Below are 20,700 nucleotides of genomic sequence, written 5' to 3' on the forward strand. Positions count from 1 at the left end.
AAATGTATTTAAATCATTTCAGCTTTCTCTTTGATGCCTTTAATACTATTATGTTACATTCAAACATAAATTAATCTCAAAGGCAGATTTAAATAATATATATATATTTTACAAGTAGTGATGTTGCATTATATTTTATTTAGGTTTTTATCCTAACTTACTACACTGAATGGCAGTACAGTGGTTACTACAACAACAACAAAATAGATTTCTATAGAACATTTTCATACTAGGCTTGTAGCTCAGACTGCCATAACAGATGTTAAAGAAAGTAACTGCAAGAAACCCAGGCTCAAAATTCATCCTGATAACAATCTGTGTGCATTTTTCTGTTGATTCCCATTTCCCCAGGATAATTCTCTGGGTATTCTGGTTTCCAGTTTAGCTTCACCGGGGACTTTGTTATCTTTATGCCGGTGATGGTGCCCTCCGATAGACACTCAATACAGGTGTCTTGCATCTGATGCATCTGCTCTGCCTATCTGTCATCTTGCATCAAAATAAGCGTAAGTCAGATAATAAATTAGTGAACAATTAATCTAGCTGCCTTTTACTTGCACAAACATAGCCACTTGCTTCACACCTGATGCTCACAAAGGTTTAGAAAACAAGTTGATAATCACATAACTCTACCATTAAAAGAGGACAAGAACTGAAATACATCCAAAATTGAAATGTAGTAGCAGCACACTGAGAGGAAATGTTGCAGGGCACAAAGAAATGTCTGAGATGTACACAATAATTTCTGAAGTTACCAACATGTTGTTACATATCAAGAGAAAGTCCATTATGAAGAATACTTTGCACAGCACTTTGGAATTATTTTCACTTTAAGAGATTTAGTCTAATCTTAATGATTTTAGCACTCTCAGGATTTAAATGGCTTGAACAACTGAAAAAGAATAATACCAGTATATAAATTATTTAACAAATGAAAGTGCAGATTGGAATAGAACTAATCAGTTTCAATTAAAGGCTTGGGAATTGAACACGTATATTTTCTCCTTCACAAATGCTCCTACTTATGTTTTTATTCTCAATGAAGGTATTTGTTACTTATTCAGAAATCTGGTCAGAATTATTTTCAATAATGGTAACATGTCCCATTTCTGTTTAAGAGATAATGTTTGTAGATGTAGATATACTGTAAGCAACAAAAACTGTGTTAGAAGTGTCACACAGGGACTGACATCCCAGCCGGAGCTGAACCACGATCCTTACCCAGCCCTGGAGGCAAGTATGATGGAAGGACAGAGGAAGCCAACTTGTTCAGATTATTGTCTCCCCCAACACGCTATGGGGCAGCATCCCTGGGTTACGCTACCTCTATGGATACCCACAGGGCATGTTGGGAAATATAGTTATTTGGATAGGCCATGTTTGGTTCTGTGAATGTTGTCAGGGTTTTGTATCAAAGGAGCAGCCAGCTTCAGTACAGGAAGCCAGAGTCAGGTGGATGTGGACTATAGGAGAGAAGGAGAGAAGGAAGAGATGGAAGGACTTCTGCAGGTTTAGATTAAACCTTTAAAGTACACAGGAACTTGTGTCTGTGCCATTGTGTGGAAAGTATGGCCACAAGGTTTAATATTCAAAGTGACTGTAAAAAGAGTGTTTCACAGTTGAATATAATTTTGGCCTCTTACCGATGTTCGTTTCACAAAAGAAATATTAAAAAAAGGATAAAAAGAATCATGTTCTTATAGTTATTGCTGATTTGAACAATACTAACAAGATGAACAGACAACTTAAAATGGCATTATGACAAATTAGTTTGTATTATTTATTAAAACAAGAAAAAAGAATAGGTAACCTAATCATCTCCATTTCCTCTCTTTTTTCGTCTGTAATTACGAGCTTTAAATGGTTCTCTATTCAGAATATATATGAGATACAGTATCTGCCAAATCACACAAAAAGTACACAACATATGTTTCACCCTTATTGGGGCACATCAGGTGTACACACTTTTGACAGCATCTGAGGCAAAGCCTCTGATGTTGCGCCATGGAGGCTGGATCACTTATTTGACAGGGTAAAGATCAAAGTATTACATTCTTAGGTCTGAAATGCAGTCTGATTAATTGGGTGGTTACCTACCACCTCTCCGTAATGGGATGTAAAAGTCTGTACACCCGAAGAGCCTGTATAAAGGCGTGTCACGTGCTCTTTGTATTATTTGGCAGATACTGTATCACATATTTACGATCTCCTTCTTGCAACTAAGAAGATGTGGCGGATGTTTGTCAATTTTTTGTCAATTTATTTTATTTATTTATATAGCACATTTAAAAAAACATAGTAATGCTGTGGCCAAACTGCTTTATAATCTATACTAATAAAAGGCAAAGCCCTCACTGACTGACTGACTGACTGACTCACTCACTCACTCACTCACTCACTGACTCATCACTAATTCTCCAACTTCCTGTGTAGGTGGAAGGCTGAAATTTAGCAGGCTCATTCCTTACAGCTTACTTATAAAAGTTAGGCAGGTTTCATTTCGAAATTCTACGCGTAACGGTCATAACTGGGACCTACTTTCGTACATATATATGGCCATAGCCAGCAGCTCGGTCGCCGTGTGAGGCACCTCCCACGTAATTGAGTGCCTGCCCATATAAAGTAAATATTTACGGGTGAAGGACTGTGCTTAGCATATTCATAAGTGCAGCTACTGCGGAAACCCTCTGACGCTGAACAAGCCTTTGTACACATACAGTATCAATAGGAAAGCAAGGTGTAAAGCTTAAGTTTAAATTACGTTCATAGACACGTTGCCACTAAATATTCGCAGGCAAATCCACAACTTAATATCGAGAATGCCTATTAAACATCTTAGATTCACGAGTACCGATTTGGGTAGTGATCACTTTGATGAATGAAACCTGTTCAAAAAAACGCATTACACAATTGAGAAGGTAGCAAAAGAATATGAAGCGAGTGACGCATACAAGCATACAAACATATTCATAAGTGCAGCTACTGCAGAAACAAAGCACGGTGTAAACCTTAAGTTTAAATTAAGTTCATAGACAGGAAGAGATGGTCAGAGATAGAATAGTGTTTGGCGAAAGTGCGAGAGAAACTTTTAAGTGCCGGGTCTGAGCTAAAATTAAATAAAGCCGCGGACATCGCAAGATCGCACGAGATATTTGCGAGATACAAGTTTAATGAGAAGACGCAGGGTATAAAGCCTTGATGCTAAAGACCTGGCGAAGTCATGGAGAACATGAAAGGACGAGTTCAGATTATACACCGAACTTGCAATGCCGGAGGCAGAGGAAAACACTAAGGTCAGATTATTCCGTTATCTTATTGGAGAGAGCGGCAGAGAATCGTGTCAGACCGGTGATGTAAGACCTGATGAGCTAACCATGAGCTTGATGATACGTAATTTGATAAACATTACAACCCGAAAATAAACAAAACTGTAAAGAGGTTCAAATTTTTTTCAAGAAATCAGGCAAGGGGAGAAAATATAGACAACAACGTCACAGATCTGAGAGAGTTAGCAGCCACATGCAATTTTGGGGAGATTAAAAGTTCCCTTATACGTGACCGAATTGTGTGCGGAACCATTAATGCAAGTTTGCAACAAAGATTACTGAGAGAAGACAAACTGACTTTAGAGAGGTGCATACAAATATGCAGAGCCACAGAACTGTCGAAGGAGAACAGCAGAACAGTCACACAGGCTTCCCCTTTCTTTACTTCTCCCAGTGTGTCTCTCTAAACCCTCCGTGCGGGAACATTATCATAAGGCTTAACAATCCTATTGTTACACCTTCTACGTGCACCCAACCGTCCTTATTACGTTTTATAGGTATATATATATATATACGTATATATATATATAGGTTTATATACGTATTATAGTCTTCCTTGCTTTACCGCTGGCTGCTTCTTTCCTTCCTAGCTCTTTATTTAAACAGTTTTCCTTCTCACTTTTCCACTCCTTCACTGTCTTCTCCCTTTTAGTTCAAAATACACACCTCCTTGCCTTTTTACAGTCAGTTCCCCTTACATCACACCATGGTACGTTTAGCACAAGTTAATACCGGGAATGCGTGTTAAACATCTTACATTCACGAGCAGCGATTTGGGCAGTGAACACTTCGATGAATGAAACCTGTTGTCTTTACAACGATTGACAAACACGGAATGCAACTTCAAAACAACACATCCTCCAAATACGAACCTGATTGAAAGAAATAATGATAATCAAATCCTTGATGACAGTAACACTCATAACAGTGACAAAACAATTACATTGAAAATCATGTTACGTTATTTTAAAAATGTTTCCTTTTCTTTTTCATAACTTCTTTAACACACTACTTCTCTGCTGCGAAGTGCGGGTATTTTGCTAGTAATAGAATAAAAGAAAAACAAAACAATTAACATAAAAACATAAATAGAAATAAAATATATAAACATAAAATAAGATACATAATAAATAGAAATAATGTTATATAATCACAAAGAGGAAACCATCAGGATTACTGAAGGTCACGGAATGCAAGTGAATAGAAATGAGTCTTTAATCTTGTTTTGAACAATTCAATTGTAGACGACTCCTTTATGTGAGGAGCTAAAGAGTTCCACAGGTGAGGAGCAGCAGCTGTAAAAGCTCTGTCCCCCTTGGTTTTACACTTGGTATGAGGGACAACCAGAGACAACTGACCAGAAGATCTAAGCACTCTGGATGGCTGGTGTAAAACGCACAATTCAGGTAAATAGGCAGGAGCAAGCCCATGTAAAGATTTAAAAACTAGCAGCAAGATTTTAAAATCAATTCGAAAACTGACAGGGAGCCTGTGTAAAGAAGCTAAAATAGGAGAAAGAGTCATACTTTCTTGCCCCAACCAGAAAGTGAGCGGCAGCATTTTAGACCAGCTGTTACTTGTGTATCAGATATTTGTCAATCCCAGAATACAGCGAGTTGCAGTAATCGAGGTGGGAAAAAATAAAAGCATGAGTAGCTTTCTCAAGATCCGTAGAAGATCAAAAAGGCTTTATCTTACCTAACAGATGAAGTTGGAAAAAGCAACTCTTGACTACAGAATTTACTTGTTTCTCAAAAGAGAGGTTACTATCAAAGGTAACACCAAGACTGCGGACTACAGGTTTGGAAAAGACAGAGAAAGAGCTGAGAAGTCCAAGACCAATTTGGGCTTTAGCTGATGGACCCACTATAAGCACCTCCATTTTATCTTGATTTAGATCAAGAAAATTATTAGCCATCCAGGATCTTAGTTCAGAAGGAGAGTTGTGGAGTTGATTTGTTGCAGAGTTGTAGACAGGAATATAAACCTGAGTATCATCAGCATAGCAGTGTAAAGAAATGTTAAATTTACTAAAAGTCACTCCAATAGGGTGAAGGTATATAGAGAATAAAATAGGACCCAAAATGGATCCCTGAGGAACACCACATTTAAGAGAAGCAGTAGACGATAAAGAGTTTACCGATTGACTGACCAACCACAAGCATTACCTGGTAGGTAACCACCCAAAATAATCAGAATGCGACTCAGACCTAAGACCTAAGCCTAGAGTTAAGGAGCAGAGAAATTCCAGAATTTAAAATCAGTTGTGTGTGTTTGGGGTGCCAAGGGTGTTGCTCTCCTTGCTGACAGAGTACAAGTACAGTAGGTTCACAGTGGAGAATAAGCTACAGGTTGTCACTCCTAAAATGTTTATACTAAGAAAATATCATTTGGATTTTAACTACAAATCTCAGCTCTTTCTGTGATATATGGGATTGTTTGAATTTATGATTGAAAAGATTTTCTAAAGTTCTTAATTTTGCTTCATATAATAACACTTTTTTGGAACAAATAAAACATATATATTCTTCAATGTGGTTTGTCTTTTATCATTCAATTTTTTTCTCAGAATTTGAAATAAGAGCAATTTCCTCTTGCTATTTACATCACATTGCAGCACTGACGTAAATTCTGCAGTGTGACTCCATGAGGATACTCCAGCCTTGTTTAAGATACAACAGCATAAATTCATGTCATTCCCTCACTTTCAATTGTAATCTTCAAGTGAAACTCCATTACCTGTGCAAGCCTGACTATTGGTACATGTTATATCATTCAGTAATCATCAAATATTATCAAACTACTGCTTTAGATTTTAAAAAATGGAAAGAAAAACTGTAAGTAAATCAGGACATGCTTACTTATTAGATGGACTATGATTTCCACTATTAGTATATTTAACAGCTAGTCAACAGTTGTATAAGAAGAAGCTTCATTGCATATACTGTGAACTAAAAATTATTGCTTTTACTTACATACCCAGGTATTATAGTACTGCTAAAATAAGCTATATCAAAATTAAAGGTCTGCTGTATATATTCATGCCATAATGCAGCCCAAAAAGGAAATTACATGTTATCACTTAATCTGCAAACCGCCCACGATTATTGGATGGCTCTTCTTTTCAAATGTTTAATCAAACCCTTTTTGCTTTATACAGCATACTGTCAGCAACTGTAAAGGAAATCCCAATACACTACACATGAACACTGAGATGTATATTCTTACAAGTTAAAAATAGACTAATACAGAGTTTTGCTTATAGGTTGCCACTGGATTCATCTTGCTGGTGTGTGACTTATAGTGTAGCACACTCATATGAAGGATAAACAGCACAGATTTACAAGCTTAACATGAACAAAAGACAGAGTTGTTGATTGACTGATTAAATCAAAAATGGAACATAAAGTCTTTTGATGGCATAACATAGGGAGGAGTGGACACTGAGCTGACAAAATAATTTAAACCAACAAATGGCACTCAGTTTAATTAAATGCATCATGCATTTAATGTAAAAAGAGAAATGTGACTTATCTTCCAGTGAGAACAAACATAATTATGAAAATACATAATTTTCATTATTCTCTCTCAGACGGGCACTCATGCAGACTCATGGGATAATGTCTAAAGGCTTGTCTTGCCTAACGTACAGTACATTTAAACTATAAATGTAAACCACAGTCTTGTGGGGAAAATGGATACTTTACATGATTTTTCAAAAGATCAAATATACTTGCATTTTAATTATAAAAGAGAGTGTTGTGATGTTGAGTGTTCTGATCTTCATCATCATCGAGTCTTTCCATGAGAGCCCTAAATACAAAGATGACTGTTTCATTTATGTTAGGTAGATTGCCCAGAGGGGACTGGGTGGTCTCTTGGTCTGGAATCCCTACAGATTAAATTTTTTTTTCTCCAGCCATCTGGAGTTTTTTTTTTTTTTTTTTTTCTGTCCACCTTGGCCATCGGAATGTTGACTTATTTTTATTTTTTATTGTGTCTACTATTTTTCTATTCATTTTGTAAAGCACTTTGAGCTATTTTTTTTTGTATGAAAATGTGCTATATAAATAAATGTTGTTGTTGTTGTTCAGAAGATTAAAAGTCATGTATCAACAAGGAAATGGAATAATAAACAAGAACTCCTAAATTAGAGTCTTCTTGGAAGTGTCTTTTATATTAGTTTCTTATAAGAAACATGGAGCAGTAGAAGGCTGCCCAAAGATGGAAGTAAATTTATGCAAGTGGGATTGAAGCACCAGAAAGGGACAAGCAGCACGTAGCATGGAAGCAAGTGGAAGAAAAAAAAAAAAATCAAAAAACTAGGTGGCTTTGAAACTAAGGATCTGCGCTGGTATCCTGAAGGTTGCCAGTTCGAATCCCTGTCACTGCGAAAAGAGATCCTACTCTACTGGGCCCTTGAGCAAGGCCCTTAACCTTCAATTGCTCCAGGGGCGCTGTACAATGGCTGACCCTGCTCTCTGACTCCAAGAGGTATGTGAAAAACCAAGTAAGTTCCTATGGGATTAATAAAGTATAAAAAAATAAGCATAAAATCAAAGAAAAGTTGTAGAAGTATCTTACACTACATGTTCTTGTTATCTCAACCTAATGCTAATAGTAACTGTTGTTCAAAGAATAAATCAAAATGAAAAGTATAAGTAGGAAAGGATGACACACTACATCACAGCCCTCCACATCATGTGACTAGAAATGAACATAGTGACTGGAAACAACACGGCTGCACCCTTGTAAAAATGGTCTCAGCAAGGAGGCACCCATCAAAAAACAGAACACAAAATGTTATTCACAGAATAGCAATACAATAATTTAAAAAGTGCAAAAATTAAAACCACAAATGCACAAATGGTACAAAATTAGTATCAAAAATTCTAAAATTTTCAGTTCATAATAGTTAAAGTGTACCTCGATCACAGAATCTGATATTTAACAGGTATTATGCAGTATTTGCCTTGAGACAGCTCATAGAGAAGCATTGAGAGAAAACAGAAAGGATTGCACGTGGTGTTAATTGATTTGAAGAAGGCTTATGATAAAGTGCCATGTCAAGTGGTCTTGAGGTGCTTGAGAAGGAATAGAGTACCAGAGAAGTATGTGAGGATTGTCCAGGATATGTATGAGGGAGTGAGGACTTGGGTTAAAAGCAGTGTTGGGGTAATAGAAAGATCCCAGTCAGAGAAGGTCTGCACCAGGGATCTTCTTTAAGTTCTTTCTTCTTTGATCTGTAATGGAGGTGTTGAGTCATGGGATAAAACACCACTGCCCCTTGTGCACGTTTTTTTCTGATGACATAGTGTTTTGTTTAGAGTCACAAAAGAAGAAGTAGGGAGGAATTTGGAAGAATGGGGAAGGGCTTTAGAAAACAGAAAATTGAAGATAAACAGGAAGAAGACAAAATATATGAGGTCTAATATGATCAGGATTCAGAAGTTAGTCTGCAGGGCGAGCTATTAAAAAGAATGGATATATTTAAATATGTAGGATCAGAGGTAGCCTGAGAGGGAAAACTAGAGGCCGAGATAACCCACAGAGTGAAGTGTGGAACAATTGGAAGAAGGTATCAGGAGTATTGTGTGATCAAAGAATTAAAGCAAAGATTACAGGTAAGGTTTTTAAGACAGTGGTAAGACCAGCAATAACGTATGGAACTGAGACATGGCCAATAGACAAAACAAAGAAGAAGAAAGTAGAAATGTCAGAAGTGAGAATGTATGAGATGGATGTGTAGAGTTAAAAAAATCGACAGAATAAGAAATTAGGCAATCAGAGGTAAAACAAATGTGGGAGAGATGTGTAAGAAAGTACAGGAAAGAAGGCTGAAGTGATATAGATATGTAATGAGGAGTACAAAAATCACGGCAAAAGAGTGATGGGAATGGAAGTACAGGGGTAGACAAAGTGAGGGAGGAAAAAGTTTTGGTGGATGAATTAAATAAAATAAAATCTGAAGGAAAAAGGCCAGGAGGTGCAGGGCCAAGCTTTTTGGAGAGGTTGATCAAGTATATCAACCCTACATAGAATTGGGAAACAATGAAGAGGTAAAAGAAGAAGAAGATCACGGGACCTCTGTACTGTTGCTCATTCTATTTAAATCAAACACAAATATCCATTTACATTTTTTGTATTGGCCTTTTGACCAGAATTGAATAAAAATGTCAATCTCTAATATTAAATTATATACTTGCTTAGTGTACAACCATTACTACAGCTGTGATATCTAATGCTTAATATAAGACTCCAAAATGAGAAAAGATCAAATGTGATGAATTTTCTTTAGTTTGAGTAAAGACAAATTAAGAGGTTACATTATGAATTGTTATCAGTGGATGCTTTCCTTATTTTTTAGATAAGGAAGGTAGAACTTTAGAGGTACAGTAATCGTACTCACAAATCATGGGTGTCGGAGAGTAGTGACATGTTGCATGCTGATTGACACATTAAAGTAAGAATTTTAGTGTACTCCATATTCATTATAATAATGACCCCATAATTCTGTAGGAAATTTACTAGTGCTAAAATCTGCCTAGTATTACAAAACACAACAGACATCAGTTTGTTAAATAAGCTCCTTATTGAGGTGTTATGTACCAACATTTTCTGTATTCATCTCTTAAGATGTTAGATTCTTTGTTTTATTAATTGATAGTAGTGGTAACAGTAGTAGTGGAAGTTTAGTGTACAGCGAAATTCTTACTTGCATGTTTGCCAAACTTTGGTACCATGATAAATGTATCTGCCATGGCTTTTCTTTCTTAAAATACACAGTGCTTTCTTCCAGAATTTTTCCCTGAGTTGTAAGTTGTCTGGACCAAGCTGCTATCCCGACCTCACAACAGAAATTCAGAGATAAATTGGCAAACATATATTGGTAATATATTTTTCTGTCACCTTGGAACATTGATAAAACCAGAATGGTGATGTGAACTGTGTGTCACTGCACCATTTTATCTAATTCCAGTTTTTTAGCTTCATCAGTCTGAAATTCTTCATACCAAGGATATTTAACTTGTTACACAAGAATATACATGTAGTATTTTGCAAGAAAAAGGTTGTACAGCTTCTGAAAATGGTGCTCTTTCAACTGCTAAACTGTTAAAATGGACTTCCCTTAAACAACCCCAGTTATTGTAAATCTTCAAGAGGGTAAAGCCATTCTAACCAAAGAAATTGCAGGTGTTTGAAATCCTTTTGGGAAAATTTTAAATTGTTTGAGATCTTCAAATGTAAAGTCTATAAAAAAATATTTATTATAATAGTTTCTATGACTAATAATCTCTCTGTGAGTATTAATGACTCGAACATCTTTAAATTACAAGAAGAAAATCCAGCCATTTGTAGTACACTACAATATTACAGTAGGATGCTCAGTTAGTACCCACCAAAAATGTCTAAGCCGAAAAACCATTTTTAAAGCAGAAAGCCCACTGTTGTTGCATTTATCTTTCCATGAGTCTGCAGAACTGGTTTCAGAACACTCCTACTTCTCCTGCTTGTTTGATTTGAAGATTTGGTTCAGGCTAGCGTGTGCAGTGCACCACGCAGTGTTAAATCTACAAGTTTAAAGAGGGTCTCTCTGCTGGTTCTCACCTTTGAAATATCTGAATTTATCTGATTCTGAAAGGACATATTCTGTACTATGTGAGAACAGTATTCATTTGGATTTTTCCTTCCTCTGGTCTTTCAGCAGAATTAGATGGTGGTGCCAAGAAGCCATCATTTGGGTGCTGTCACACCCTGTGCCCCCTTTCTCAATTCACTTTGGCCAATGTCGTTGCCACTAATTTGCCTCTTCTCTATGCACACACTCTATGCTGCTTAATGATGATGCTGATGGAAGTAAGGAGGATTTCTATCTCATGTCTCACTCCTTTATTAGTCATTTGTTTATCTTTAATGTATTAATTGAGAATAATGCATACTATTTTACAGACTACAAGATAATTTCTATCACATCCATTTTATTAGACAGACAATAAACACACTTGTACATGCTGTAACAAGGTTTGTGACATTTGAAATGTAACTTTTTTGATTATTGATCTTTTTCAGCAAAGTGTGATAATGGTTCTATTGAGAAGCATTGCAAGCACTTACTAATAAAGTTCAATATAACCCAATACTGTACTTCAGTTAATCAATGATGGGCAGTATATAAAAGAATATCAAAAATGTTAGAAAAAAAACAGAAATTCTGCACTGAGTAAAGAAGTGGTAAGAAACAAAATAAGACTCAAGAGGATAACAACCAGCCAAAAAAGCAATCAGCACTGCAGCAGTTTCACCCATATTTCCTTGTAGCTAAGTACATAAATAATTGTTTGTAATGTTTAATCAATGTACAAGCAATGCCTCCTCCAGAGTTTTTAATTTTATTGGAAAAAGTTCTGTAACTAACCTGTCTGCCTTAATTTGTTTCTTGGTGTTAATGGAAAATCCACACCAGTCTCCATTAGATGGGAAGGTAAAGATAATGATGCAATGGTGAGCATTTGGGTTTTGAGATGGAAATGAAGGGTCAAAAAGGTATTTGGCTCTTACTTTGAATATTGGCAAGAGGGAGATCCACAAAACTCATATAAACAAGCACAGATACAGCTACTAGAATCAAAGAACTCTAATACTTCACATCTGAATGAGAAAATCATACCTCGTGTCTAAGTCACAGTTCATACTTATGTGCAAATATGCCTTATAAGAACATGCCATTATAATAAATTGTGGTAGATGAAGTCCTCATCCCTGAAATCCAAACACTACTTTACAATGTATAAAGAAATACCTTCCTTAATCAGCACTAGCAGTTTCAGGTAATGGGCAAAGCACTTTAAAGACTGGAACACAGACTTCCCTAATAAGCCACATGGTCATCAATTGTCGTGACACAGGGGTCTCAAGAGCACAGGTATCAAAAACTATTAAATATTATCCATAATACCGTCAAAAATCACAATTAGAAACTCAAAGGGATGAGACAAAATATAAATAAATAAATAAAATGTTTAAAAAGAGCTGCCTGAAGAGGCAAGGCAAACACAGCAAGCAAGTCCCAAATCAGAATCTCAAAACATTTGCCCGAAAACAGAGCAGTGGTTCAAAATATCAATTAAAACAGTTCCAAAACAAAATCCAGAAGTGTAGTCAAAAAAAAAACAGAGATTCAAAAATCCAGAAAATCATAAGGCCAAACAGAGGCACAGATACTCAGAATAAACTCTCCACTCCCTAGAGTATTCAAAATGAACCACTAAGAACTATGGAAGGCCCTCCCATAAATAGGGTGGAGGGTTGTTCCTGGCAGTGATTGGCAGATGGCCCCACCCTTTGAGGCACACCCCAAAAAACACAAGGGACATAACCTAGGACATTTCTACTTAAAAATAAAAACAAAGAAAAACATACATATTAAATAAAAGAAACCTTAATAAAAATGAATGATATAAAATTAGGAACAGTAGAAATGAGGCATGACTTTGAACCCCAGCCAGGGGAAAATGCTGGCTGAAAGATGACACCAATAACAATATGCTTTCTCTTTTGAAAGGAATCTAAAAATTGGCACATGAAAATCAAAGAGATGGCAGCAGAGATTGGAACAGTGCACAGCTTAAATATATTTCTATCATAAAGGGAAACGTTGAAAACAGTAGGAAAAGTGCTTCTTTACGATGGGGTTTTTGTACAGCTGTAAAAAGAAGTACTGCATACACTGTACATTTGATTATATTTAACAATTTCCTCATCATAACCTAATTAAAGCTTAATGCTGATATGCTCATTACTTCTGAAATAATCGTCATACTTTATGTTCTTCCTTCTTTATATCTCCTTTATGTTTTTAGTTGTAAATAAATGTGCATGTTTTACATGTTATTCCTCACTGGAATGACGGAGAGCTGCAACGAGGATGCATATTCTTGTTACAATATGAGCAGCCATTAATGCAGTATCTACTAGCTCCTTCTTCTAAATAAATCTGTTGACCCCCATAGATAGCATCACACATGTGTCTGACTTATTCATAAGCATTTCCAATGCAAAATAAATCAAGGTGACACTAATACTACACATTCATTAATCTATGATTTGCTGAACAGCACAGGTAAGTCTTCCGTGGCAATGGAAGAGAAGCATTAGGAAAAAGCTAATATTAGGTAAAGAAAGCAAATCCAAAAAAAAAACCAAAAACTTACAACAATAAGGTTCCACATCCTTGCTGCTTCAGCCACCAGTGTGGAGACGGAGCTGCAGCCTGGCATCAACACAATCTTAATGGGCTCTTTGTAAAGAAGTTCATAGAGCAGCTTTGTGGCTTCTCCTGGGTCACACTGCAGAAAGATTGAGGGAGAGGATTTAGAAAATCAATAAAGCAATACCTTTGTGAACTTTGCCATGATTTAGTCTTAAAGAAATCAGAGGACAAAGTCCATCAATTAAAAAAAAAACTAAAATGGCTATACAGTACAATATGTGAAAACCATAACTTTTTAGATAATTAAAGAAGCTTAGAACTTAAACATGGCATAAGTGCAGTCAACAATCTCATCAATGAAATGCGGAAACACCTCACAGACCTAAATTAAATAAGTTATTCTTCAAACTATTCAGTTTTTTCCCAAGCTCTGAGTATTTACTTGAAAACTGAAAATTGAACTAATAAAGTTTTAAAGCCAAGACATATTTCGACAAAGGTATGCGTGTGAGCAATAAGGATAGTATTAGATTTGATGACCTTATCCAGTACCATGCCCTAAGTACAACTCTAATTAGCGTTCTGTTTTTGAACTCCTAGATAGAAATGTATTTTTGCTTTGAGGCCTAAAGAAACGTATATTAGCCACAGTGAATGCCATCTGACCACTGAAACAGGTCACCATTTGTAGAACTGCACACCCAGAAAGCACAGGCAGTTATAAGATCTATGAGCAACAAGAAGTTGAGACAGAAATGTACATCCTGATGTTCTGCCCCAAGCATAAATACATTAAGAAATAATAACTAATAGGTATTCATAATTCAATATTTATATATATATATATATATATATATATATATAATACTAACTCACTCACTCATCAACAAAGCACTATTTCCTATTTATTTAAAAAGCGAAAATTTAGCAAGATTTTACATCTAAGCCAGTAGGTATCCACCAAGAAAGGACATTTTGATAAATCAATATTTCAGGGGAAACACCACACCCACAACAGAAAAATGAAATACCCCAAAATCTCAAATATGCCTTGACAGATTTGATTGAAATTTGGTGATGTTATAGAAAAAAGAAAATTAGTTGGCACTTTTATTTGTCACCATTTTTTTAAATTTATGCTAACATACATGCTCCGTGATCTGCTAATGATGGGCTTTATGCAAATGAAAGATGCAGCACAAGGTAACTAATAGGGTGAAAAGAAGACTGAAGAAGAGATGGTATCCTGCATAGGAAATAACAGACATAATTACGTTTTCTGTCTGAAGTCAGGTATGGAATAGAAAAAGAAAAGGTGGACAGAAAGAGTAAGTTTAAACTTAAAAGATTCCCCACGAGTTACTTCACTGAAATATACATTCCCATCTACAGACTTTGAAAGGAGACCCTCACTCTCCAAAATGGTTTAGGTTTACATGTGCATCTGCATATTTTGACCAGGGATGCCCCTCCCATTGTTCTCCAAAATTCTTTGCATATTGTGAATGACTGCACTATGCTTTCCTTCTCTGGGGCTGGATGAACCACAGAAAAAACACACTTTCAAACAAGCTTAGAAGAATCAGCTGCACTTAATAGTGAGTAAGTCATACATGACTTTAAAGCCAACTCACGTACTCAGTACTTTGTCCTGTGTCCAATGCAGACTACCTGCAGCTCTGCTCCTGCCTCCCTTTAACTGAAGGTGCTTTCAAGTTATTTAATCTGAAGGAACTGCTGACAAAACTAAACAACTAGGAAGTTCTCAAGTTTGTTTTGTGTTTGAATAAAACACAGATACTGAATAAAGCTGCAGTACAGTTTCTTCAAGTGCCAGAATAAAAGTCTCTTTGTCCAGTTTTGTCTTGGCTGTGTTTTTGTGCAGCTCAGAGGCTCAAACATGACATTATACATTTTTATCTGCAGATTTTAAAGTGGGACCCATCCCAATCATTTAAGAAGTCTTCAAATTATACTACCAGCGGTTATTTATTTCTACTTCAAACATTAGAGAAAGAACCTCAAAAGCAAAAACATTCAATTCATTCCATGGGCAGAACAAATGTGCATCCTGTAAATATCACTGCTGTTTGTAATTAGTTTAGAAGCATGTAAAAAACAATTCATTGTTAGCACTTTATTATCTGCCTATGGCAGAAAAAAAAAGAAATGAATTGATGAACATACATCTAACGAACCACAAGAAATGAAATACTTGATTGAACAACATGAAGAACTGAAGATTGTAAACATCTAATAATGATAAAAATAAAATGATAATATAATAATAATAATAATATACTCAAATTTCATGTTATTCCTACTGATTACCAATTTCAATTCAGAATAATGCACTTTTCTGTAAAATTGTGTTTTTCAACGACCATCAACAAAAGCCAAGTCACTAGGAAAAGTGGAAATTGATGTAATGCAGGAATGTTTCACTCATGGTCAACCATATGTACCATGTTTAAGAGTAAGGAGTGCCAGTGACCAAATAACATTATTATTACTTAATTGGCTGGTGCATTTATCTAAGGTGGCTTAAAACATCTCAGAAACAATTGCTTAATATTCTTTTGTGTCTCTAGTTTGAACACAGGCAGGTGAAATGACTTTCTCATGGTCACATAGTGTCAGTAATGGGATTTGAATCCACAACCTCAGGTTTTGAAGTCCCAGGTCCAAAGCCTTAACCACTAAACCACATTGTATGTCAATAATATTAGCCTTTGGTAAAAATACTCAACTACATTATATACATAACATTAGTTATACAGTACTTCTGTTTAACCAATACCATTATCTGAGGCCTGTTGTCTTCCTGGGTGAAGTTGGACAACACAGCTAGTTTACAGTATAAAATCCACAGACTGTAATAGATTATATTAAAGAACTGTCTATTGCAAAAAACAGATGAAAGGGAGAAAGATGAAAGAAAGATTATTGGGAATCATCCTACTCATGTGGTATTTAAGTAGGTGTGGGCCTGAGGGACAGTGGGCAGATACTCAGAACTCTGAAGAGGGAATATGTCTGTATTTTTTGGAGAAAGGGTGAGAAATCTAATTTGACCAGAAATCTAATTTTTATATATAGTTTTAAAATTTGAGAAAATTCTTTACCCTGCAATGAGAGAACAACAGGCGTTTGTGCTGCACTTAATTTACACAGTTTAATATTTATATTTAGCCCACTGGCTACAGCATGTACATTTCTCCTTCAGTCAGGGCTTTGGTAAGGCATGATAATCTCTCTGAGCCATAATCACCACATATTATGCATATAGTTTGATTAAATCAGAGTGGCACATGAAAAGGGGGTTATATTAGTATTTAGTCCAATACATGTTATGTTTTGGCATTGAGTACATTTGTTCTTTTAAATTTATTTTGAAGGTTTCAAAATGTTCTTACTATAGGTTCTTTGTTATTTTTTTACGTTGCCATGCACATGAGCATAGGGACAACTTAAGGGCTCTGGTGATTGTAATTCCCTATTGCTCCAGGTGTTGGTGTTGTGTCCTAATGCTTTTGCTCTTTCTCTCTCTGAAGACTGAAAGATTGACAGTTATAACACCACTGATATTGCTTCTGGTGTCCATCAACCTGGACCTGCCTCTTTCTGCTGGAAAGACTTAAGACTGGAACCATCTTGAGCTAGTTCAACTGAGAACTTGTGTGTGGTAGGAGATCTCCACAATAATTGCATATTTTTCTTTGGTTCTTTAAAAGGGTGATGCCCCATCTATTTATTGTGGTCTGTCTGATCTCTTACAGTGTAATATTTAGAAGTATGAAGTATTCAGATTTAATACTATTTTGCATTAGTATTTTTGTTTCTGAAGTATTAGTTTGGTTTTGAATTTTTCATGATATTATCTTAGTTTTTTAGTTGGGTTGGCCATTTTAAATAATAGTTGCAATGAGATGATGACCCATCACTGGGGTGTGTGGCATCAAAAGTTACGTGTTATGGCATCATATGAGTGATGGTATAAAAGTCAGCATCACAGTTAGCACATTGTCCAAGATTGTGGATTTAACCGAGTAATTCTTAAAGTGTTTATCCATGCTGGTATCTAATAAAAATGTATTTTTATTATTACATTTACAGTATATAGTCCTTTTCTAGCTACTTACAACGATATACATAGATAGTGGGCAGCAATTTCAACCAACACCAACGTGCAGCATCCGTCTGGAAAATGCAACGGGATTCTTTCTTGCTCCATGATGCTCACCACGCACTAGCTATTAGGTGGTGAAGGAGTGAGAGAGATACCCAGTTAGAAAAAAGGGATAATTAAAGGGGCATAAATTGATGAGGCCATGATATGGCAATTAAGCCAGGACATTAGGGTACACACTATCCTTTTTGAAGAATGTGAAGGAATAATGTATTAACACAGAGAGTTAGGACCTTAGTTTCACATTCAATTTGAAGGATGGCTCCAATTTTTACAGCTTGGTGTCTTAATCACTGCACTGGAGCATTGGGATCCGCACACACCACAGAGTAACAACACCCTGCTGGCCTCATCAATACCTCTTTCAACAGCAACCCAAGCTTTCCCGGGTGTCCTCCGTACTGGCTGGGGACAAACATACTTAGCTTCAGGTGTTCTGAAGTGCAAGTGGTACAGCTTCTAGCTTTATTTAGAGTTTAAAGACTTCTTACTTCATTAAAACCCTTTTCGTTTTGGAATGGCAATTCGCAGTTTGGTGCATGTTAGTTTGCCTTTCTCGTTAAATGTTCATCTCCTGGTTATTGTCCTGTTTTCTTTGCCTTTGCCTTGCTAGAAAAATACTATTACCCTCTATTTTGCCTCACAAAAGGAATGATAAACAGAGTCAATGGAGCTAGCCAGGACAGAACTGTCAGTAAACATCCCAGATATTCAGTAACCAAAAGTCTGTCATAATGTACATCTAATCCTAAAACAATAACCCAAAGTTGAAATTACGAAATCCTAAGTCTGAACGCTGGGAGAAATTTAGGAATCACTAACTACACAAATTTAAAAAAGGTTTTGTTTTATATTATCTGCAAAGTTGGATGCAGATGGATCTTTGGTGTTGGCTACTAAATCACTGCACTAATGACTTTGTAATGTGTGACTTCTGAGACTGCGCACTCCCAAAACTGGGTGTAGCATCAAGAAGCTGTCATCCTAGGACAAACAAGATGGAGTTGGAAGACATTTTCTACTACAATAAAATTACATTATAGCAACAACAAATTCATGTACAAATTGGATTTACCATCACTAAGAATGCTTTAATGGTAAGTAAACGCTGACCCCCAAAAAAAACACAAAATCACATAAAGATATTATTAAATTATCACAATTCACAACACCCTCTATGTTCTATACTATACTTGTCATATCCACATGAAAATCAACTTTGTAAACAAACACAAGACAGGATACTAGCCCATTTTAGAATATGAAAATGTAATCATCCACTCTAACTCCTACATGGTCTACCAACCTGCAAATCTTTGGACTGATGGAGAAAAGTAAAGCACTCAGAGGTATGGTATACCTCGAAGAACATTCCGATACTAGACAGAAAGCACTCCCCTTAGGAATTACACAAACAGGGAATGTCAGTTACAAGTCAAATGTGATTTGAAGACATGTGAGGTGCTAGAGATGCCCCCTTTTCCAAAAGTTGTGCATTCATTATCCTAAACCAGATCGCAAGGGCAACAGTTATACTGTAGCAGTGAGGCTCATACATTCCTTTCCCTAGGCACGCTTACCACCACATGCTATGGGACCACAAGGCATTTCCAGGCCATCTGGGAGATATAACCTTTCCAGTAAGCCCTAGAACTTCCCCAGGCTCTCCTCCTAGCAGATCCTGCCCCTAAAACCTGCACAGCGAGGCATCCGAATGGCCTCCATATCAGATGCCCAAATCACCTAAATTGTATCTCTTATTGTAGAGGATCAGCAGCCCTACCTCAAGGCTCTCTGAACCTCTCCTGAATGTCTGTACTTCACAACTTCTCTTCAACAGTTGCACCAAAAAAAAATTCTACACCTATTCACTTCTGAATCTGTTTCCTCTAATAATTATCATGAATATATTCAGCTTGTGGAAAGAACCCTGAATTCCTAGACAAAACCTACAATGTGACAAACAGAATGTACAAATTCCACACAGATCGAGACGAGAAATCAAAGTAGGGTCTAAGAACTGCGTTACAGTTTATACCAATGTGCCAATCATTAGAAATAAAAGTCGAACCTCCACTCATTTTTTAGTACACTTTCTTCAATACAAGATTATGGCAACATCAAGCAATCAAGCAGAATCAACTAATCAAAAATAAGTTAAAAAATAATAATTGTAGTATTAATATTTTTAAAAATAAAGGTCAGTTCTTTCTATGTATAACTCACTAGATCAACAGATTCCTTGATTGCTTCTTGTATCTTGTCCTATTTCTGAAATCTTGCAATCCATCTACTTAGGTAGTGAATAGGCACTTAATAGTTTGATGTTTAGCCAACCAAATCCTCTTCAAATACCTATCCTGCAAAACATCAACATGCTTACACAGGACTACAGTAAAAACTGGTTTATGGAACAAAACCAGACCATAAAAACATTAAAAAAAAACCTCTCTGTGCCATGCAGGGTTTAAGATGCATTACACCTACACCTGTATTATCTGAACAATCCAAAACCACAAGAACTCAAAACATTGTTGTACAGCACTCATTAACAGAAAGGGCACCGGCCATCGCCCTTTCACAAAACATGTATTCTTTACATTTGTTTGTCCACTCTCAATATATTTAGTTTGCCAGAAAAAAATTTCAGAATAATCCAGGAAGATGATCAAACTGGACTTCTATTGAATTCAGTGCATGTCACAAGCAAAACAGCTAAGAGGCTTAAAAGCCTCATGATGATTTTCAAACTTTTAAATTAGGTTAATTACAATGAGTGAAAGCCATCACCCTTGCTTTCTAATTAACTGTCAGCTGCATTTTTGAATGCTACTGTGAAAGAGTACGAGATGGGCATGTGAATAATGTCTTCTGAAAGCATTCCCCCCACCACCACGGTTGGCTTCTTCTTTTGCACATGCTCCCTCCTTAACCCCCACTACCCATTTTTGTCGTCTTCACTTTAATCTCCATCT

The 20,700-nt window shown here is 36.2% G+C and overlaps 1 protein-coding gene across 3 annotated transcripts in view; it reads right to left on the reverse strand.

Annotated features, from left to right (window-relative positions):
• Window positions 1–20,700, reverse strand: part of gabbr1b (gamma-aminobutyric acid (GABA) B receptor, 1b) — a 770,225-nt gene that overhangs the window by 114,438 nt on the left and 635,087 nt on the right. For all 3 annotated transcript variants that reach the window (XM_039768692.1, XM_039768693.1, XM_039768691.1), the window contains one exon: window positions 13,538–13,672. In XM_039768692.1, coding sequence (XP_039624626.1) covers window positions 13,538–13,672 — 135 coding nt within the window. The remainder of the gene's footprint in view (window positions 1–13,537; window positions 13,673–20,700) is intronic.

The sequence above is a fragment of the Polypterus senegalus genome, chromosome 11, assembly GCF_016835505.1.
Source record: "Polypterus senegalus isolate Bchr_013 chromosome 11, ASM1683550v1, whole genome shotgun sequence".
NCBI classification, from domain to species: Eukaryota; Metazoa; Chordata; class Cladistia; order Polypteriformes; family Polypteridae; genus Polypterus; species Polypterus senegalus.